The sequence below is a fragment of the Paramisgurnus dabryanus genome, chromosome 3 (assembly GCF_030506205.2).
Source record: "Paramisgurnus dabryanus chromosome 3, PD_genome_1.1, whole genome shotgun sequence".
In the NCBI taxonomy this organism is placed as follows: Eukaryota; Metazoa; Chordata; class Actinopteri; order Cypriniformes; family Cobitidae; genus Paramisgurnus; species Paramisgurnus dabryanus.
The window spans coordinates 24,490,123-24,512,515 of NC_133339.1; the positions used below are offsets into that span (position 1 = coordinate 24,490,123).

General features: G+C 37.6%; 3 protein-coding genes across 3 annotated transcripts in view; 2 read left to right on the forward strand and 1 right to left on the reverse strand.

Annotated features, from left to right (window-relative positions):
- Window positions 1-281: 281 nt before the first annotated feature.
- emp2 (epithelial membrane protein 2) lies at window positions 282-5,761 on the forward strand. The gene is made up of 4 exons (XM_065273764.2): window positions 282-396; window positions 2,561-2,657; window positions 2,778-2,918; window positions 4,214-5,761. Exons 1-4 carry the CDS (start codon window positions 319-321, stop codon window positions 4,381-4,383), a joined length of 486 nt encoding a protein of 161 aa, XP_065129836.2. The 5' UTR covers window positions 282-318; the 3' UTR covers window positions 4,384-5,761.
- Window positions 5,762-6,124: 363 nt separating this feature from the next.
- Window positions 6,125-11,710, reverse strand: atf7ip2 (activating transcription factor 7 interacting protein 2). Its single transcript, XM_065279200.2, has 12 exons — window positions 11,608-11,710; window positions 10,245-10,321; window positions 10,036-10,167; window positions 9,832-9,918; window positions 9,633-9,718; window positions 8,174-8,226; window positions 8,018-8,088; window positions 7,617-7,659; window positions 7,479-7,525; window positions 7,340-7,397; window positions 7,046-7,098; window positions 6,125-6,962 (listed from the first exon to the last, which is right to left on the reverse strand). The coding sequence occupies exons 2-12, from the start codon at window positions 10,317-10,319 to the stop codon at window positions 6,561-6,563; spliced, it is 1,107 nt and encodes a 368-aa protein (XP_065135272.1). The 5' UTR covers window positions 10,320-10,321; window positions 11,608-11,710; the 3' UTR covers window positions 6,125-6,560.
- A 2,869-nt stretch (window positions 11,711-14,579) lies between these two features.
- Window positions 14,580-22,393, forward strand: part of grin2aa (glutamate receptor, ionotropic, N-methyl D-aspartate 2A, a) — a 186,958-nt gene continuing 179,144 nt past the window's right edge. Inside the window, exons 1-2 of the mRNA XM_065279188.2 lie at window positions 14,580-14,940; window positions 17,483-17,890. Coding sequence (XP_065135260.1) covers window positions 17,486-17,890 — 405 coding nt within the window. The 5' untranslated portion in view covers window positions 14,580-14,940; window positions 17,483-17,485. The remainder of the gene's footprint in view (window positions 14,941-17,482; window positions 17,891-22,393) is intronic.

The window sequence follows — 22,393 nt, forward strand, 5'->3', positions numbered from 1 at the left end:
TTCTGTAGACAGACTGTGATATTGATCAAATCAGGTTCAGACCCAGAGTCATGGGGAAATCCTCCAGCCTCCAATGAGGCAGACTGGCTTTATTTTGAGAGCAGAACAGTTGAAAGAGCCTCCAGGAAAAATTCTTCCCTTTCATGAAATAACTTACAGGGTAAATCACTTAAGAGTCAAGAGTTTCAGTATGATAATGTGCAGTCATATGAGTATCTCACTGTCACATGGGTATTCATCTGGATGTCTGTAATATATTCTGTTTTTTTTTTCTTTTGTAGATTATCTTGCCATTGGTTTTCTGTGTGACCACCAACCATGTTGATCATTTTAGCCCTTATCATCCTCTTCCATGTCACTTCAGTGATATTACTCTTCACAGCAACCATCAGAAATGTAAGTGGAATAGTTTCTTTCATCTCCGTTTGTCCTGCAAACAAACCCACATGCTTCATCATTATTTAAAAGAAACTTATCTTTAAAAGCATTTTCTTATCAATTATAAAATGTTTTATCATGTACTATCAAATCAAAGAGGTTAAAAGGGTGCTTCTGTATAGCTCAATGGTAGCAGATTGCATTAGCAGCGCAAAGGGTCATGGGTTCAAATCCAGGGGGAACACACATACTGATCAAAATGTATACCTTGTAATGCACTGTAAGGCTGGATGTACACAGAATATCTTGATGCCCAATTCCGATTCGTAGTATCTGATTTTTTATTTTTTAATTCGCTTACATCGTATTTTAAAAGCGCCTTGTATCCGATATCAGCATTTACATTTAAAGGCAGGATAGGCAGGAATTATCTAAAAAAAAACTTTTTTACAAATTTGTTTAAACTGTCTTTATATACCAATACATAATTAAAATGTAAATTAATTATTTCCATCCGGGACGAAACACATGATTGGCTTGCGCAACTATCACTCTCTCTCACAACCATAGCACCACCCCTGTTGCTGCGGGATCTGCCCACACATGCGCACACCCGACTGATTTGAACGTGCATGAGGCACTCTAGAAAGAGCAAAAGTACGGCAGAGAAAGAGCATTCAGAACTCACAGTACCTGCATATGCAGTCAGCGAAGGGAAATGAGGCAAAAAAAGGAATAAACGAAGAAATCAAACAAGAGTGAATATAACACGTGGCTTTTCCTCGAGTCGACGATGCGGTAGCGGTATTGTCTCCAGTGTGTAGTTTTCATCAGAGTCAACAATGCTTTCATCACGGAAAGTCTTCCATGCAAAACACCCTATATGTTATGAATCTTCCACGAAATTCACCTTCATAACAGTGTAACTGATGGTAATAAAAAAACTTGTATCAATGCAATCTGTTTTTAGCTTTGTCTTATAAATATAACTAGCTTGTTTGTTACAGAATCAAACTAAATATATTTTAAACTTTACCAGTATCGATATGAAAGCCATCCTATTTGTTTATATTCATAGTGATAAAGTTAGGCGTATTATTACATGTGATTGTGACATGATGTTACTACATGCACCGCGCTCCTTCCTCTCCGCTCGTCTGAGGTAAATGCTTCTCCCAGTCGCGCGTTCATGTGTTTTGGGGGCGTGGCTTTAGAAGAAACCCAGAAGGGAGGGGGTGGAATGAATGGAAAAATGAGCTGTGTTTGTTCTACAGACACGCGATTTTTATACTCTCTTTTTCAGAGTACTTACATTTTACTTATGTATTGGTATATAAAGACAGTTTCAACAAATTTGTAAAAAAGTTTTTTTTAGATAATTCCTGCCTATCCTACCTTTAAAGGTGTAGCGGAGAATTTTTTTCTCAAATTATAGAAAAGAACCGCCTTCTTCACTTTTAAAAAAAATGAATTGCGCAACACTCCTGATTGACAACTAGGAGGACCAATAGTCTTGATGATCCACCCGGAAAAAGAAAATCCTCCACAATACCTTTAACCCTTAGCAAAAAAATTCAAGTGAGACATAATTACCCGGAACAGTCCAGGGGAAGTAAAATGTTGCATTACGCAATGGACACAGACAAAATGATTATACAAAATTATATTTTTTCTGTAACAAGTTGTAAAACATTACTCCAGTAGGTGGAGCCATTGTTCTCCATTGCGCTGCTAAGGTCCTCTTCCAAATGGCGCACTTCATGTGGACTTTCGGTTTCGTGGCCTTAAATTGCGCATGCTCGCTTAGTCTATGAGTCCGTAGGTGTCCCATCTGTAATTTTTCCGCTCCAAAGTGTGCTCATCAGCGCCCCCTTTGCACCCTTGATGCAGTCTTCGGTAAAACCCGCAATGCTGCAGGCTCCACACACTTTACCAACCCAGAAGTCCTTGCGAAAGAGCAATCAGACCATGGATGGGCAACTTCTCTTTTTATTTCCGGTGCGATGCTCAAGTCTGTCCCAAAATACGAGTCCAGTGCACCCTCGTGCCGCATTACCACCTTGGGTGTGCATTATTTTCTTATAATTCAATGGCCCGTCGTCAAATATTCCTTACATATAAAAGGATGAATGATAAATAAAAATCATAGAGAAATTCAGCTTCTTTTGTCCATCTTTTCAAGGCATGGTGGGTTTCGAGTACATTCTCCATGGATCTCTGGTACAACTGCAACACTACAGACTGTCATGATATACCAAACAGTGCAAATTATGAAGGAGGTAAGCTAAGCTAAATTTAACCTGTTTATAGTATTTACATCCAGGCATTTCCGGTCACACTACGAAGAAGGGCAACATTTTTACAAAGACCTACCATGCTTTGTTTTGTCTCTTTAACAGCTTATCTTCAGGCTGTGCAGGCCACCATGATTCTGTCCACTATCTTGTGCTGTCTGGGCCTCTTCGTCTTTATTCTTCAGCTCTTCCGTCTGAAGCAGGGCGAGAGATTTGTCTTCACAGCAATCGTTCAGCTCATGTCCTGTGAGTTCACATACACACTATGGATTTAAACCTTTTCTTTATATATATTTAAGGAACATTTGAGATTTCTCAGTCGTTGTCTATATACTGTACAAAATGTACAGAATACTGTAGTTACCACAAAAGTGTTGCATTTATTATGACACACCCTGTTGAAGGTGGATCACTCCGTGGCTGTAAAAGAACAATTCCTAGATGTTCATGTTAAAGGTGCAATGTGTGACTTTGAGAAGGATATCTTGACAGAAATGCAATATAATATACATAACTATATTATTAGTTGTGTATAAAGACCTTACATAACAAACTGTATTGTTTTTATTACCTTATAATGAGCCGTTTTTATCTACATACACCGCTGTCATGCTTCTACAGTAGCCCTAAACAGACAAACTGCTCTACAGAGTGCGTTTCGTCATTACGTTGTCTCAGATGGCGATATGTTTGTGCTGTGACAGCTACTGTAGCTCCTCTTAGTCTTTCGAAATGAAGGTCGTCTGCAATTCCCAATCCCACCACTAGATGCCGCCAAAACACATTGCACCTTTAAAACAATATAACATTTAAAGTCTTTAAAGGAAAACACCACAGTTTTTCAATATTTTACTATGTTCTTACCTTAACTTAGACGAAATAATACATAACTTTTTTATCAATGCGTACACTTAATCTTTGTACAGCGCGTCATGAATGTGTTATCATTTAGCCTAGCCCCATTCATGCCTTAGGATCCAAACACGGATGAACTCAGAAGCCACCAAACACTTCCATTTTTCCTTATTTAAAGACTCTTACATGAGTAGTAACACAAGTAAGTATGGTGGCACAAAATAAAACGTGGCGATTTTTTAAACACATAAAAAACGAGAACTATATTGTTTTGCGGAAAAGCACTTAGTTTGCAGCACTTCAACCTTGGGTGCAGTAATTTTGACGGAAGTTTGAGCGAGAGAGGGAGTAATCAAAGAGGTCTGAGGTCGAAGTGCTACCTTCCTCATGTAACAGTCTTTAAATAGGGAAAACATGTAAGTGTTTGGTGGCTTCTAAATTCATCCCCGTTTGGATCCTAAGGAATGAATGGGGCTAGGGTAAATGCTAACACATTCAAAAGGCGCTGTGCAAAGATGAAGTGCATGCATTGAAAAAAGATAGGTATGTATTTACCTATAATTAATCTAAGTTGAGGTAAGAACATAGTAAAATATTGATAAACTGTGGTGTTTTCCTTTAACACCTGTAATGCTTTACACATAAACAGTCAAGACACTGACCACATAAACTGTTTATTTTTGTAGCGCTCTGTGTGATGACCGCCGCATCCATCTACACAGCAGAGCACTTGACCCACAAGAGCGAGGAGTCTAAGGCAGGGGAATATGGGTACTGCTTTGTCTTGGCCTGGGTGGCATTCCCTATGACGCTGCTCAACGGCTTGATGTATCTAGTGTTAAGAAAACGCAAATAAAGCACAACAACACTCCACCTTACTAGCTGCCACCGGCTAAAGCCTTAGCGAAGAGACTTTATTTGTAATGATTCTTGTTTTTTTATTATGTAGATTAAATTCATGCCAAAGTTAAAATGAAGAATAGATAAACATTTAATCATTGCATACTGGAAACATAATTAGATTTTCTTCATGGTAGGTTAAGTAGTCTTTTAACCTTGTGTGTAATTTTGTTCTGCTAGCCCCTCTGGCAAAAAATAGGCTGTGATTTAGAAGGGTAAAATAGGGTGCAGAGGAAAGAAGATAAATGTGGCAGGTATCTGTAATGAGTAATATTTATAACATGAAACCACTAAAGGCTGGACAACCCACCTGTCCTTAAGGCCTGCAAGTTTTCATAAAAAAACACATTGGCCTTAATACTATGGCCTGTTTTGCACTGCACACGCAAGCGGCACGTATTCATTTCGCTGACCACATTAACAGATTACAGCAGCATGGTGGTGCGGAGTAAGTTGAACTTCAAAATATGTTGAAAAATGTATCAATGTTTTTATAATGTAGGCTTTTGTGACAGTGCTTTACTTGCATTGACTTACATTACATGCTGCTAAAGCCATCGGTGTGAATCAGGCCTTAGTGTGTGTGTTTGTGTGTAGTAAAAATGTTTCCTGGTCATTACAGCCTGACTGTACATGGAAAATGAATTAATAACAACAACAACAACAACATATGACATTATATTGTGCTGCCAATTTGCTGAGCACTATATCATACTTGAAGCTGAACAAATTGTCAATATTAGTGGCACAATGTGTTCTTGTGTATAGCTATTTTGTAAAATAGTCTTTTAGTGTTGACTAGTTATATATTGCATGTTTTTATTTGCAACATTTAGTTTGAAATCAATATTAACGCAAGTACAAATTTTAATTCCTTTAGCATCATAGTAACTAAGCATAATTGGGCATATAAGAAGTCATGATAATAAGATTTTAAGATGGTGTTGATGAAGGACACCAATAGTTACAGTTTTCCCAGTCTGTTATAATCTTTTCATTATCATATCCTTTATGGAAAAAGCAATTATCTAAAACTAAATGCGCAAAAGTAAAATTAAGCTGTATTTATTAAGACTAACTGCATTGTCGCTGTTAATATTTGTTGTTATGAAGTATTATTTCAACAGGCCTAAATGTCTTTCTTTCGCTTGAGATGGTTTAAATGAACATTAGTGAAGGTTTTAATCATTGGAATGAAACTACAAATGGCAGCTTTTTTCTTTTTTTTAAATGTTTGCTAACTTGTTCAGGTCTGTTTTGTTTCTGAAGACTGACCCCACCAAGGTCTCAATACTTCTTTTTTAATCAAATAAATGTATTTTACATTAAAGAAATAGTTTCATGGCTTCTTTTGGTTACACAACTGTGGGTCATATAGTGGAAAAGGTGGGTTGCGCAAAGTGGCTTTGCTGTTGTGGTGAATGAGACAAACAACAGTTTAGTCCTATTAATCACTAGAAATGACCATGAATTTGATATGATAACAAATTATTTTGATTATGCAATCAAACTTCCATTTTATTAATAAAATGACATGTTAAATAAAACTACTAAATCATAAAAGAGGTAAAAAATGTATTTTCCCTCATATTTACATTCAAAAATATGTTGTGGGTCCTGGGAAAGATTAGACTTAAATGCGTCACAAAATGAAAAATTTGGGAACCACTGGGTTACACTGAACACCTACAACATGGTCATTTTAAAATATTTTATTGACTTTATAGGTTTTTAACTAAACATTTTGTTCCCACGTCACTAAACTGCACCAATGTGAACGCAGCCAACAGAAATGAAAGATGTCTCTGTAGTGATTTTCTGCCTATTCTTGTTTGGTGCTCATGTTATAAAAGTAGTTTTACTATAAAGGTTACAGGATAATACAATCAGGTTGTCATCTAAGGTATAACTGATAAAACTAATACCAGGTGGCATTTTAATTATACTATTTTTGCGCTCAGGCATTTGGGTTGAAACTTGAAAACAACGAACAAAACACAAACACTGAACAATTCTGCATAAAAAAAAGAAATGTACTTTCTATTAAAGTGTAAACAAGCACATTCATCATTCCTGAATCCGCCTTCGAACATAAGAGTTTTTATACATGCCAGAAGAGAAATTTTGGCTAAATCAGGTCTGTCCCGGTCCAACACTTTGAATGTCACTGTAAGGCCCATAACGCCCAAATATATCCTTCCCCACAACAATAAAACACAGTCTCTTATCTCCTTTGCAGTCTGAGACCTTACAGGCCATAGGAAGGGGCATGGCTTTGATCACGCCCAGACATTTCCACTCTGAAAAAGTGTTATTTTTTTGTTCACGGGCAACATAAACGTAGTAGCAATCCATCTCGGCTACGTGTGGATCTTTAGTTTCAACGTTCCATGCAATTCCGATTTCTTTTGCTGCTCCAATTCGTGCTAGTTTCAATACTGGTTTCTGGGGTAAGTTATGAGTGGCAGCTGCAAGGGGAAGCTCCTTGGGAAACGGTTTATCTGGGAAAGGATGGAGTTTGGCGTGCCAGTCCTCCTGTGAAATAATGATAGGTATTGAAATGTTACAATGGTACAAGACTATTTTATGTGACGGCACATAATATCACATATACATACCTCTTTCGGCTGCTCTGAGGAACTGTCTTGCTCCATAGCACATTGAGTTTCTGCTGAGGCAGAAAAGATGTTTTTTAATCTTGATAAATAATGAATAGTTTATTCTTAAAAATTAAAAAAAACTCAGAAGTTTAATGAATAATTTAAGAGCATAGAAAGGGTTTAACATTACTGAACTACTAGCTTTTTTGTCTCCGAACTAAATAAAAGGAATGCCTTTAAAATTTTAAACAAAATGTGAAAAGACATTGAATTACTGCACAAGTAAACATTAGAGGTGAAATGTTATCATACCTTTCACAGGGCTTGGTGGGTTGCTGGGAGGTTTTGACTGTTCTGAATGTTCCACATTCTGCAAATGTTTTACAAATGTTTAAAAAACACTACCACGATAACGTAGAGATTTACAGTTGACATTAACAATTATGGATACCTGATCAGAAGGAGGTGTAACCAGGGCTTCTCCGTTCGGTGTACCTTCTGTACCAGAACAAACACATGCTCATCACACAGGCAGTAAAACAAATTTGTATTTCTCAAAATGATATCATTCTCGTTCAGGATGAAGTACCTATGTCATCTTCTGTAAGGTCAACAAGCTGGTTCTTGGATCGCTGAAAAACAGTAACAGGCAAATGCACAGTACAAAAACAATTTGAAAGGGCACCTATTAAGCAAAAGTCACTTTTACAATGTGTTTGGACATAAATGTGTGTTGACAGTAGACTAATTTATTAACACTGCAAGTCTAGCATGGAAACTAAGGACCTTTTTTTCCCTGAAATAGGGAACCAATCACAGAACAACTAGGCCTGAGCCTGTGGACTAGGCCTGAGACTCTTTATATACACACACATCTTGTAAAAATTTCATAATAGGTGCCCTTTAAGAAATAGTTCACCCAAATAAAAGATTTTGTCATTTACACACACAACTTTTAACATTTAAAAGCACAATGAAAAAAAGAGTTACCAAGCTCTGCCAGAACCCCTTTTTAGGTCTTCTTAAAGCAGCGGCTTCACTGTCGTTCTCACTGTCTATTGCTGCAAAAAAAATAATCATTTAAGGGTGTGAATTTACATGCATTTTACATGCTCATATATATACTGTTAGTAATGATCACAGTACCTCCTGAAGACTCAAAAGTGTTGTCACTGAAACATCCACCGCTGACTGAACGTCTAGTGAAAAAAAAAATCAATTCAATAATCTCTTAAAGCATTTAACAATACCCATAACAAAAGCCCTTAGTTCACGTAATAGCCATTAAGTGATTTTCTAATGCTAGTCAAACGTAAGCAGTAATATATTATATAGGCGGACCTTTACACTCTAAAGAGCATTTGATTGGACAAAAAAAATGAGTCATTTAAGTTTTTGTTCTCTATTGAGTGTTTATGTGTTTTGATATAGCATATGGATGGCCTCAAAGCTAAAGGTCGATTATGACCTATGTCGTAACCTCTGCGTAGGACCTACGTTGTTGCCTGTATGCCGTAGATTAAGCGTCCGTTTTTTTTTATACGTCTGTGTTGTTGTTCATGTCAACATGCAATTACACATGCAGATCCAAGGGCATATTACTGCTGTTAAATATAGCTCTCAGCTTGTCGTGTTTTTACTGTCGCAAGCCGAAATGCATATGAAATGCGATGCAGATCCTTTGGAGGGAAAGATTCTAGCAGACTAATCACAGCTTGCGGACAAGTTGTTACATTTTCGGAGAGATATGCCTACGGCATAGCTATGATGCAAAAGAATTAATCACCCTCAACAACACACACAGACTAAATCCCACACAAAATCTTTGTTTTACCAGGCCCTTTACAAATTGTTTCAACATCTCATGAATGAGGATGCAAGCATCTTTTGACCGTATCTTTATAGTGTGCATTTAATTAAGCAGATGGTTGGATTCAGACATAGCTATGATCATCTTCAATCAATCTGCTTTGCTGTCCTTGAAACGCAAACATTTAGCAGAAGTGAAAATCTTTCAGTAAAATTAACAATTTTATAAGCTACACATAAAAATGAATGAATGCCATTCTGCATGCAGCCGGGGAAAGAAAAATGAAAATATGCCAAGACTGCAGCTTCAAATCATTATTGAATATAAAAAACAACCAACCAAAACGATGACACGTCCACAGTGGACCACTGACATCTCTTTGATCATACTATTAGTTATTTATGAGGCTATATATATATATATATATATATATATATATATATATATATATATATATATATATATATATATATATATATATATATATATATATATATATATATATATATATAAAGACTTTAAGAAAAACTTTGATTAAATAGTAAATGGATTCTTTTAATAATTGACATTGTAAGCCAAACAGCTGTGACTCACTGGCTCTCTGCAAATATTTTCCCAACACGGGTTGCACAGAAGCGAGTCTATGGCACCAAAGTGTGGCCAGCACTGCCGCGAAATCTTATCAAAATAATTTATTAGCACCTGTTTACTAACTTCTCAAACCTTGACACATGTAGGGGCAGTACGAGTTTAAATAAACTGTGAAAGCCCGAATATGTTGATATTTCTGAATACCTGGATGTGCGAGTGATCACTGGTTCAGCTCCAGAGATGAAACGCAGTGGCTGCCCAGGGGAAGCAGTAGAACTTGAAGAAAGAGACTGATAACAAGAAGCAGTTCGATAAATACAAGAAAATAATAAAAGTCAGCTTTAAAAATGTCATGACAGATATTAAGCTTTGGTTTTACAGATAAGTGCAATGTATCTCATACCTGACTCTGACTAATCCCTAAGGATTTGAGTTTTCTGATATAGGTGAATACGGCATCTCCCCTTCGTTTTATTTTCAATACGTGTGCCTTTGAAAAAGAAAAGGATTGATTTGAACCAGTGATTGTGTGAAGGATCGTGGTTCACATGAATGTTATAAAGAAGGACATTTTTTTTAAAAAAGGTGATCAATTCTGATCACTCACTTCCAGCTTCTTGATTCTTGCATCATATCTGGGTTCATTCTTAACCTCGCCGATTCTCTCCAACAGATTCTTCATCTTGTGATCGGACAGCTCAACTGCAAGCCTAACTTTGTCTGTAATAATCTTTTCAACCTATCAATAAACAGGTTATAATACATATCTTCTTTGATAGTACATGAAGAGTCAGGAGTATCAGATGATAAATTTACCTCTGTTCGGGGGAGCTTGCTTCCTCGCGCACCACATTCTTGAACCACGTCATCATCAGGTCTACTCCTTTTCATACCTAAAATGTGTTTTTTTTGAATGCTTAAAAAACATGCTTGCAGAAGTTTATAGTTATTTTGTAGACTTTATATCCTTATTAGATAGGATTGTGAGGAGAGGAATAGAAAATCATATGGGGAGATGGCAAGAGGAACAGCAGCTGGGAAAAGACCTTATGCAATGAATAGCAGCCTACTTGACTATGGGCACCAACAATATTACAGTATTGTGATGAAAATAAGTTTTCACACTAGTTTATAGATATCCTCAACGTTAACCCTAAATGCCAAAAAGGTCAATTTTTATTTCACGGTGACTTTGTTATAGGGGCGGTTTCCCATACAGGGTTTATCCTTGTCCCAGACTAAAATGCATGCCTTAATTTAAAAACAACTTGCATTTACATATTATTTTAATATATATTAGTGCCATTGTTTTGTCCCAAGATGCACACCAGTTTTGTTTGTTGTAAGGTATGTTTGTAAAAACTACGTAAATGTCCTAATAAAACTAAGGACTAGTCCTGGATTAATCTAAACCATGTCTGGGACACTGCCCTATTATGTTTTTGAAGTTTGCCATTAGCAAAGTTTGTTGCACTGCTAAAGATGAATGAGCCTGATTTGCTTTAACTTCTGGTTAGTATTCGTCACTAATGAAGTCAAAAAGTTTACTAGTGATCCCATGTTAAGGTTACAATTCACCCCATCATCAAAAGAATTAAAGGAAATAATCTTATTACAATGACTTAAATATTCTTAATAACAGATTAAAAACTCACTCAGTGAAGGAGGATCAGAAGGTTACAGTAGATACACATGTACAAACATTACAATACGTCACTTCCGGTTTAATTCTAATCATAAATTTATCTAACGGAACACTACATCAAGTAAGAAAGCGCCATCAGTACGGCTTGTTGCGACATGAAGCGCACTTTATACGCACTCTACAATTATGAATCAGGCGCTAAAACTGTTGACATTGACAACTGTAGCTAAAGCCGACGCATGCAATGTTTATTGTCCTGGTCCGGTGAATAGGTAGCGGTAAAAAGTCCCACACAGGCACATCACAAAGAAGTCTTAGTTAATCAGTTTACCTCACGCGCTTAACGCTATCTCAATTGTGGAAATCACTATTACCAAACGAACCGAGCCGGCCATGTGTAGTAAGATTTGCAATCCAACAAAAGCTAACCGTGCAACCCGCGTGGCAAGCTCCAAACGCATCCCGCCTATATTTTTATAACAACACTTCCTCTTGGTTCTCTCTCTATATATTATACTTTGTAATATAACCCACCTGAAAAACACCTCAAATTCAGGAATATACAAACAGATTTGTGGCCAGTGGTTAGCTTAGCGTGTGGAATCGCTGCAGAAGTAGTTCCTGTCTCATTTAAGAATAGGCGTGTTCGATTTCATGCAGCAATGCGCAGACTGGTCAAAATATGACGTGAAGGCCCTGCTTTTCGATTCGTTCTCGCGGTACTTTGATGTCATAGGCTGATCGGTTTGCGCAGTGCCACACGAAGTCACATATTTTTTGTCCCGCCAGAACACACGGTAGGTGGATAACACAAGCAAAAGATTATTAATCACTATTATTATTGTATCTTCTGTATTAATTTAATGCATTTATCTGATGTATGGTAAGTAACGTAGAGCCGGGTTTCCAGTTTTACAAAATCTTTGGTCTCCTACCCACACTCTCAACCGGCCCCCAGTTAAAAATATTTTACTTTTCTAATATATTATGATTTGAATATTATATTTTATTTACGACTAGTTTTATATAATCAATGCTTAAAAGATCACTACAAACAAATAGTGAACATTTGTGTTTTACATACTTTGTGGTGTCCTCACAGTGCTTGAATTGGGTTTCGCGGACTGACTATATTTGGGTTATGTTATTTAACATTTTTGTATGACTTTTTTTCGACAAAATGGATGTCTACATTTCTGATTTTTTTTAACCTGCTTGCAGAAATCCTGTCATACGTGCATCAAAAAAAAAAAAAAAAAAAAAAAAAAAAAAAACTCTTCGCCTTAGCCCTCTGAGGGATAAAGCACCACCCTGCGCCCAGAGCTATTATTACATCCACAGTGCTGAGTGTGCTTTTACAGTACAGAGAGAGGTTTGCTTAAACACATAATTGCACTAAAATGTTTTGGCGTGCTGTTAAAAGTTTAAATGGTGCAAAATTAACCACTCTAGATTAATAGGCAAACATCCAAGCGATATTCAAAATAGTAATTCAACACTATGGGTTTTTCAATAACTGCATTTTTAAAGGTATGGGGTGATTTCAGCCATTTTACTTGGTTATTTTACTTAAATTTGATCTCCCCCCTTCCGTTTTTGCTGTTTTGTAAGCCTAGAGCTATAACTATATTTCAGTGACATCTGTATGTAATTGCACCTATCATGTCATGTGCGATATTCAGGTCGTAAACTGGCTTATTCGTCTTTGTCTTAAAGCCAAAGTTTTAACAATGTCCTCACAAACCAGCCAGAATATGTTTAACCTGTAATCTAATAAAGTGACCAGAGTTATGTGATGTGACAATTAGTGTTTAATGTAGAAAATATCATGAGCCTGATATGAAAACAGTGCAAGTCTATGAGTTGTTTGTATGTGTCGTGTGTGAGAGAGAATTTGTGGAATTGTGATTGGATGCGGTTTCTTGATGTAACTGCTCACATTTTTTTGTTTTGCAGTAACATTCACTTTTCATTACTTTTCAAACATGATCACGCTCCCCTGCATTCTCACATGACTCATCCGGCACTACAGCAGATAACAGTATTAGGGTGAAATACAAAAGGCCTTATTGAATACTACTGTAAGAGTTTGATCTAAAAGCTTGATTTTTCTTTATAAACATGAGCTAGGACTGAGTCAGAGTCCAGAATAAGGGCCAGTATGATGGTCAGAAGAAATTGACCAGAATATAAGGGAGAAGTGCTTGGTGCATGATGGGCATTTTTCTGTTTGACATGAAGAGCTAAAATAGCAATGTGTTTGTGCAGATGTGATATGAGGGAGTTGAGACCTTCTCTGGCAGGTGAAGTATGCTCCTTAGAAATGTCAAATTGTAGCATCAGCCACATTCTCCTGCTACTGCACCTGTAGGAGCAGTCCACTAATAAGTAAAATGTGTTTCTTACAACGGCAGAAAATGAGTCTTTTCATGTCTGTTTAGAAATGTGGAGTTGGTCGCTGGATGCTTTTAATAGGAACATTCCATGAGCTAACCTGTGTTTTTCACAACACAGTGTGTTGGCACAGCTTGAGCACAGCAGGGTCGTTCCCACAGAGCCCTGTGACATCACATACAGAGCTTTCTTATGAGTCATGACTATTTCATTGAATGCATAGATAGATTGAATCATACAAAACAGTGCACAGTTACTGTCACATTGATTTGTGCAACTATATTCTGGCTTTTCTGCAATGGTATCTTGGTATATAAATATAATTAATGTTGGGACATAAAAATGCTGGGTTGTTTCAAAGCGAATTCAAACCAACTGCTTGGTCTGTTCATTTCTACATAACTATGGGTTAAAACAACCCAGCATTTTTACGCTGTGGTTTCATGCACCTGCTGAATGAAACCATGAATGAAATGGTAAATGAAATGTGCCATACCTGTTGTATGATTTCATATATTTGATGGTGACAATAAAATGTATTATTCTATTCTATGAAGAAAGTACCATATGAAATTGTTAGCTTTTACAATTGAAAACGTTGCAGAATTTATTTCTTTTTGCACCAACAGGTATCTCTTCATCTTAAGAAGTAATGAAGAACATCAGAAAGGCAGAAAAATTGGGATCATGATATGGCCATTTAGTAAACGATTACTGTGTGTGAGAGACGCAGTGACGCGCTAAGGTCCGCGCATCGCTCGCTGTGGATGTGAGTGATGAGCGCTCTGTGAGCACCGCAGTTACGTTTGGCTCTGGGATTTCAAACGCTCGTACGTCACCGAGAGGCAATCCCTCACCCAAATGACTCAGATCAAAGCTGAAGAATTACCGCACCACATTAAAGCACCACAATGCCAACAGAGGTAAAACACTGATAATCCATATCAGACAGTCGTATTGGGTTCTATTAACTTGTGATTATGCGTAAGTTGTGACATTTAAACACACGGATTCACGAGATTCCCTGAGAATCTCAACTTCAGACTAACGATTTGGAGACATGCATTAAAAGGTTGTAACTGTTTTCTTCTCAGGGGTGCCTTGTTCTAAAACAGGGTGTAATTCTCATCTTCACCTTAAGGATGTGTTACTGACGGCATCCCTCAGATCCTGAGAAGCTGTGGGAAAAGAGGACCGCGAGACTGTCCTGTGGTCCTGCTGCATCCAATTTCTTGCGGATTCAGTTATCAGCGTGCGTCTCTCTCGGTTGTGCTTGAGAGCGCGATGCGAGGAAGAGTCATGGATAAATCATAAACGTGCAAACCACTGGATTTATTTGATGCGTATGGTTGTGGGCTTGAAGTTATAAGGATTCGGAATAATTCTTCATATTTCCAACCAGGCTGCTGAGAGGAGGACTGTTGCAATGTCATCCCGTTTAACATTCTTGGAGCTTTGTGGAAGAGGGATGCTGTGAGTATATATTTTCTTTGTTAAAATTTGCGAAAGGCGCTGGTCCGTTTTACGCATATGATCTCCAAAAGCGAAGGACGTACGAGAATGAGAACAACGTATTCAAGTGGTGATATTCTTTTACATACATTCAATAGAGATTTACTGGTCTTTAAAATTAATTTGATGCAGGGAAACGCATTTCCACTGCATCACTGGGGATCCGCGTACCTCACAGCCTCAAAACGCAGGAAAAGATAAACTGTGACTTACACTGTGTTTTACAAACATTACCATCTAATCAGTAAGTTGTGTCTTACTGAGTTATGTTAAACAACATATTCTTGATTTAAATGTATGAAAACTCGTGCCATAGTCATGTGAGGGTTCTCTGAGGATTTTTTTTCCGGAGTGCGCTTTGCCTTTGATGGATAAAACGAGGGGATTTACTAATAAGCTAATCGTGTTGAAAAGACGAAATAAGCCTACTCCAAACCAATGTACAGATGTAATAGTCGAAAAAGGTTTTAAATGAGAGAACACTTGTCTGTGATTTTTTTCAATAGGTAACAGATGAATGCGGATTTTGGTCCAGTTGTTGATCCAACTTCAAATCGCCACTTTTCTTCTTATAGGCTAGCTAATACTGCATAGCCTATCTACAAGGATGGCTTTTATTTTCTAAGTGAACATATGAACTTGTTTTCTTATTTCCCTTAATACCATTTACAGTTGCTTTTACTGTAAAGTTCCCATGTATTTCTATATCCCATGTATTATTATGTCCTAAACGTACCGAGGTTGACCGTTCCAGCTGAGAACGCAAAGCGCGCGGCACGCGTCAATAGGGGGCGCACTTGGACAATGGTCGTTTTAGGGAAATTAATGAGGTATCAGAAGAAATATTCATCTAGATGTATTTCTCAATCTTAAGATCACGTTGCAAGAACACTGCTATGGCATTTGTCTAAAATAACGAATCAGGGCATTCATTTCAATAATAATAAAAATAAAGATTATATAAATGTAAAATGTTATCGCCAAACCTAAGACATGGCCTCCAGCTAAAATGTGTCTGGATGCTTACGCATTCATTATTATTTTACGAAGTATAGTTTATAATCACGTGTCACGTGAATATGATGTTTACTGTTTAGAAAATGAACAGTTAATATGTTATGCTCATTAAAAAGAAAAAGAAAAACATGGGCACCTAAAAACACAACAACACAAAAACTGTATTAGATGCAATGATTGAAAACAGTGATTAAATAAAAAAATGTTTTCTGCTCTTACCCATAAAAGTGTTAATATAGCTGATAAGGAAATTGAACATGCAGTTTTAGTGGGGGAATGCTAACATTCTGACATAAATCAAATTACACACACAGCACAATATATAATTTAACCAAGATTCACTCAGCTGCATTGAAACGAACCAATGCTTACGCTCCTGTTTTGCTCTACTGATTTCTTGGTTCAGTCAGCTGAAATAAATCTAGTTTGCTTTTAGCTTGTCTTAATGATAGTATGACACTTTGGATGCATACAACAGTGCCTTTACCGTATGTTGTCCCTTTGCATTGTTCTTGCATTATTATGCATCTGTTTGCGTATACATGGTGGCCACAGTAGCAGAGAGTCTCTCTTCTCAGTCAGCCCAAGACTCTTCATGTGATGATGTCAGCTCCACTCGCTTCTGCCCTGCTTGCGTCTCAGATCCAGTGTCACATATAATATTCATCATTTGCCCATTGCTAGCTATTCATTGCCTTAATTTCAAAATTAGATTATAAAACACTTGCAGTAGTTGTGTCACTAGGCTAGATCCAGTTGTATTTAAAATAAATAAATAAATATAAATATATTGAAAGGTATAGATCACCTAAAAATACAAATTCTCTTAATTAATATCTAAATTAATGTAACTTTCTTTCTGCCATGTAAAACAAAAGCAGAATAGTAAAGACTCACAGCCTCAGTCAGAAGTCACAATAATTATATAAAAAAGATGCAATGAAAGTGAATAGTGCACAGCGGAGGCTGTCAGGCCCTAATATTGTACCGTTGACATCTTTTTCAAGGGCGCACGATGCGAAGCTCGTCACAACATGTATGTAGCCCGTCATGTGTGTGGCTCGTCATTTCAAAATATGTGTTCAGTGCGTCATGTAAACGTAGGTGCATCACGCCTGATGTCAAAATAAGTGCCTGCTGCAGACCCTTCGAAGGGGTTTATGATAAAAGAGACGCTCTTGTTTGCCAGATTCTTATTTAATCTGGTGTTAAGTTAGTGTCTTGCAGGCACGCATTTTGACAAGACACATGCACATGGTTCACGTGACACAACATAACACATATTTTGAAATGACGAGCAACACACATGACACTCCGAACACATATTTTGAATTTGCGCCCCTCAGAAGAGAAGTCACCGGTTGCCACTGCTTACTACTGTATATCCTCAAACTATCATCATTGTTAAAAGTCGCCCAGATGTTCCAACACTCCTAAAATTATATATATGTATATTATATTTAATAATATTTGTTTGTTCTTATAGGGAATGAAGTCGAGCACAATGGGGTTTTCCAGGTTGGTTCTTCTGACTCTTCCAGCTCTCCTTACCCTCATTAACATCTCACATGCGGCGGAAAAAGTTCCCATACTGAACATTGCTGTGATCCTGGGTCAAACACGCTACATCTCAGACAGAGATATACGGGCTCTGTGGAGCAAAGACGATCCCATAGATGTCAACGTGGTGACCCTGCTGGTGAACGAAACAGACCCCAAGAGCATCATTACCCATGTGTGCGATCTCATGTCCGGGACTAAAATCCACGGGGTGGTGTTTGGGGACGGCACAGACCAGGAAGCCATCGCCCAGATTTTGGATTTTATTTCCTCGCAGACGTTGATACCCATCCTTGGGATCCACGGGGGCTCGTCCATGATAATGGCGGATAAGGTCAGTCTGTAGTTTCTCAAGCATCAGAGCACCGAATTAACACTTTCGCAAAAGGGGTTATTACCAAAAAGGTATTCAGTCATTGAAAACAGATTCTGGTTCTGTGGATAAAAATGTACAGTCTAAATATGGTTTGGGTAATGACATTGATTTTAAATAATTCGATTAGTACAACATGCATCGTGCCTTAACTGTTCCCCTGACAAATTACCATATGGAGCTATTTCACAACAGATGCTCCTTCAGACCTACAGAAGCCGAGTTTCGCTGGAGTAATCATTTTTACGCAACCGATAACAAATATCTCTTTCATATTCAACCATCATCTCTTCAGTCACAACTGTCATCCGACATCACTCGCTTCATTCTGAGAGAGTTTGTTTACGCTGGGAAAATCAGGATAAAGATAGAGTTTAAGATGGGAACTCTAAAGAGGCAACAATTTGCCAGTCTGTTGCTTTTTTGTGCCTTTCTCATTACCAACCGCTGAGTGCACAGGTGAATTCCTACTCGCTATGAAATCTCTTCGTTTTAGAGTTTATATAATAATCTTGTGCTTGAGTTCTCACTGCTCTGTATAAATGTGTTTACTCTGTTTTCATGCCAGGATGCTGCTGTATTAAATGAAGCGACGTCTCAAAACCTTATTCTCGGGAGATTTTCTTCATAGGTATATTAAGTCATTCTCAACGGTTCCTTAAGGAGATAAACGTTTGCATTGTTTTGTCTCACTGGGACCTTTGCGTCCTCTTTTGTTTTGTCACACGTTTATATGTTACACTATATCTTTAAGCTGTGAGTATATACGTTTCCATACGTTTCATGATAGTGTTATGAAATCCCTATCTGCATTAGCTGTTGAAATGTATCCATGTTACGATCGTGTAGATCAGTGGCTTGAAAGTTACACTGCTTTGCAGTGCTTATCATCATCAACATGACAAAATTGTTATTACTTGCATATCAAAATGATTTATCGTCGGAGGCGTTATTGGTAAAAGGAGAAGAAATTAATAATAGCTAATGGCTTTTTTTATTCCAGCGTCTGTTGCTGTTTATCTGGTTAGGAGACGAGAATCCGTACACATGGTAATTAATGTTGGGCTGCCAGGCAGGTCTTACTTCATTTAGTGCCCGTACAGCAGGATTTGGGCTCTATAAACACAGCGAGCATTGGCATGTGTCAGGGGAATCTTTGTTTTATATCTAAAGTGCTGCCGTTCACAGACTGCGGCCCATGCGCAGGCACGCTCACCGGTAGTTACGGGCAAAGATCAACAGACTATCCTATTGACATTTTGTAGGTTTCTTTCACATATATCTCCTGCCTAAAGTGATTGATTTAAAACACACGATTGTCATTTAATATGGGCAGGTGTCGAGAGCAGGGTTAACATACAATAGAGACGGCCATTTAGGTAATTACTAAGCAGTGGTTTTCTTTCTCTCCTTCATCACTGTCAGGGAAATGTTCAATGCAGCGATCTTGCCTGTGCGGTAAAGTTCATCCTTTAATGCGGTCTTATTACACAACCCACTAGATCGAGCTGTTTAGTATGTGCTTCAAATTAAACTAATGTATTAACTAACAATGAGTTTGGGTTTATTTTAATGGGTTTATTTTAGCACACAATTGGCTATGAGAATTATGCAAATTAAGTAATGACCGAACATGCACAATTTTCCATCTTGTGTGGTGGGATCGTATATCATCAGCCCACCACTGCAGTCCAGGCACTTGAATAGAGAAAGTGTGCTCGACTGCACAGTGAGTCTGGATATATCAGCAGAAAATATAAACCAATGCAAAATATATTTAAATGTCTTTTTAAGTTCAGTTCCATTCACTATCGGCCCTTAAAGGGGACATATCATGAAAATCTGACTTTTTCCATGTTGAAGTGCTATAATTGGGTCCCCAGTGCTTCTATCAACCTAGAAAATGTGAATGAGATCAACCCATCCTCTTCAAGCATGTGAACAAATAGGTCAATGAAATTTGGCTCACCTTGTGATGTCAGAAGGGGATAATACCGCCACTTAATCTGCACTATCCAACCACAACACTGCCATTTAGTGCAGATTTAAGCTCATTTGCATTTAAAAGGACACACCCATTATTGCTTACATCTACAAATTGGCAATTTTAACATGCTATAATAAATGATCTATATGGTATTTTGAGCTAAAACTTCACATATGTACTCTGGAGACACCACAGATTTATTTTACATTTAAAAAAGTTTTGTGAAATATCCCCTTTAAGTGCAGTAAGTATGGTGCACAGTAAAAAAAGTTCATGGTTCATGGCAGCGGGCCATGGCAACTGTTTACAGAATTTGACTCAAACCATTTCGGCACATGTTTTGTAGCCTTCAGATATTGTAGTGCTATAAAACCCAATGATTTATGTGCAGCACATTGAGGTGCACAAATCAGAAAGGACCTGGCACCACGGACCTGGTATCCAGGGAGTTTGCTGATCACACAGTTCATGAGATACGACCCATTCTTGAGATACGGCTGCAGCTTGGTTTCAGGTAGTATCAGTTTAAGGATGTCAGTTTTGATGAGGGACATGACTCCCAGAGGATTCTGTAATGCATTCAAGAGCTCACAGCGGTGTAATTGTGAATTGTGCTGCGGTGATGGTTCATGCAAATTAGAATGAGATCATGCAAATATGAGTATACGTCTTGCTGGTTAAAGTACTTAAGAAGCCTGGTGGGGACATCGGGATAGTGACATCCCATGCTGGGGATTATCGGTTAAAACACAATATATGCTGCGGCACATCTATGCTGGCCTTGAAGCAGGGGTTTCACCCAAGTCATTGCTAAGACAATTGGTTGAATTGTTCAAGTGCTGATGTCAGAAAACAGTGGTAATCTAAACAAGCCTGACTATGGCATTTAGACACATGAATTGTAAGGCAAATCTATTTGAGCACTTTATTGTATTTATTTGAGAAGTGATTAAGGCATGCTGTGCACTTATGTGTTTAGCATTCACAAATAAGAGAGCATTTATGAAGAAAATGTAATTAACATGGTGCCATCTCAAAACACTAATAACCTACTGTTGCTGTAGATGCGAAAACAATCACATTTTAAAATGCGTAAAATAAATGAACAACTACCCACCGTGATGCCATTATGATGTCACTGCTTTTTACAATTTGCTATAGCGTGTTGGGTAGCAATGACGTCAGTCAGAAGAAGGTCGAAGGCATTAAAACTTTCACTACTCATGCAGTGATTTAAATAAACAACCTTCTCTTTTTTGGACTGTTTTTAATGAGCCAGCACAGCCCACAAAATTGGCAGACTTTAATGAGTTTTTTCATTTAAGAACTCATTCTGACCAATAGGATAGAATTGGCATCGGCTGCCAGAAATACCTTTGTGCATCCTCATTGTGTTCAATCAATGTTTTCCCTATTTGCGATTTCGGGTGCTAATCTCACCTCTTGTGCACAGTTTGCCGCTGTTTCCATTTGTTAAATCCTAGCATTCGTGCCAGACAGTTAAGAGCCACCTTTTTAAACAAAATAATTGTGTGGTTGTAGAGAAACACAACAGTAGTGGACTGTAATATTTCCATCGATATTAATGTCCCAGAATGCACCTTCCTTTGTGCCTCATCAGATAATTCTTTACAGCTGTATCATTGCACGTCTACCATTAACTTGTCTGCTTTCCTCTGAAATGACACAGTTGTAGATGTGACAACTTAAGGGGGTTCCAAACCAAAAAAATCATGATTCATCAATTAGTTTTTTGGTTATTTAAATTTAAACCACATCATGTCCACACAAAAGTCTCATTCCTTGTGGATTCAGTTTGAGAAATTGTTGAGATCTTTCTAAACTAATTTTATTACAGCCTGATCTGACAGGAATTCCTAACTATGTTACATCGTGACTGAAATTCATATGAAGTGAATTGTGACAAACGGTATGATTATAAAAAAGCATTAACCTCCTAAGACCTGGTGTTTTTTGTTTGGTTGCACCATAATACTTAATTCTGTGTAACTGTACACAAACGTGGACAATTACACTGCTTCATGTCCAAAGAAAAATATTTGGTTATTATATTTATTGGTGTCCTAACCCCAAATGGCTTGAAGAAATCTAAAATGCAAGCCAAACCAAAGCTTGGGTTTTAGGAAGTTAATGAAGCCTCACCCCTAACCCCTCCCCAAACCTAAGCGTCAATGGGATGGAAGCAGCTTGTTCTACAACATATAAATAAGATCGTACAAAGTAATACGAATTTGCCACCTCGTAAAATACATTACGAATGAGATTCTGTTGACATTGGAGACTTAAGGATTCAATCTCATTTAATCTAATTTGAAACTTGATATAATCTCATTGCCATCAAGGAGAAACAAGCAATATATATTAAGAAGATTAAGGGTCAGATTTACTAACAGTTTGCACCAGTGCAAACCATCATTTTTGCATTAAATAACGACGGTTGGGATTTTCTAAAGATG

Bases quoted from the DNA above. Each gene is read 5' to 3' on its own strand.
- atf7ip2 (XM_065279200.2), bottom strand. From the start codon at position 10,319: ATGAAAAGGAGTAGACCTGATGATGACGTGGTTCAAGAATGTGGTGCG. The intron at 7,660-8,017 runs GTAACTCTTTTT...ACTGTTTTTCAG, and splicing joins AGGGGTTCTGGCAGAGCTTG to CGATCCAAGAACCAGCTTGT. The intron at 7,398-7,478 runs GTATCCATAATT...AAACATTTGCAG, and splicing joins TTACACCTCCTTCTGATCAG to AATGTGGAACATTCAGAACA.
- emp2 (XM_065273764.2), top strand. From the start codon at position 319: ATGTTGATCATTTTAGCCCTTATCATCCTCTTCCATGTCACTTCAGTG. The intron at 397-2,560 runs GTAAGTGGAATA...CATCTTTTCAAG, and splicing joins TCACAGCAACCATCAGAAAT to GCATGGTGGGTTTCGAGTAC. The intron at 2,919-4,213 runs GTGAGTTCACAT...TTATTTTTGTAG, and splicing joins AATCGTTCAGCTCATGTCCT to CGCTCTGTGTGATGACCGCC.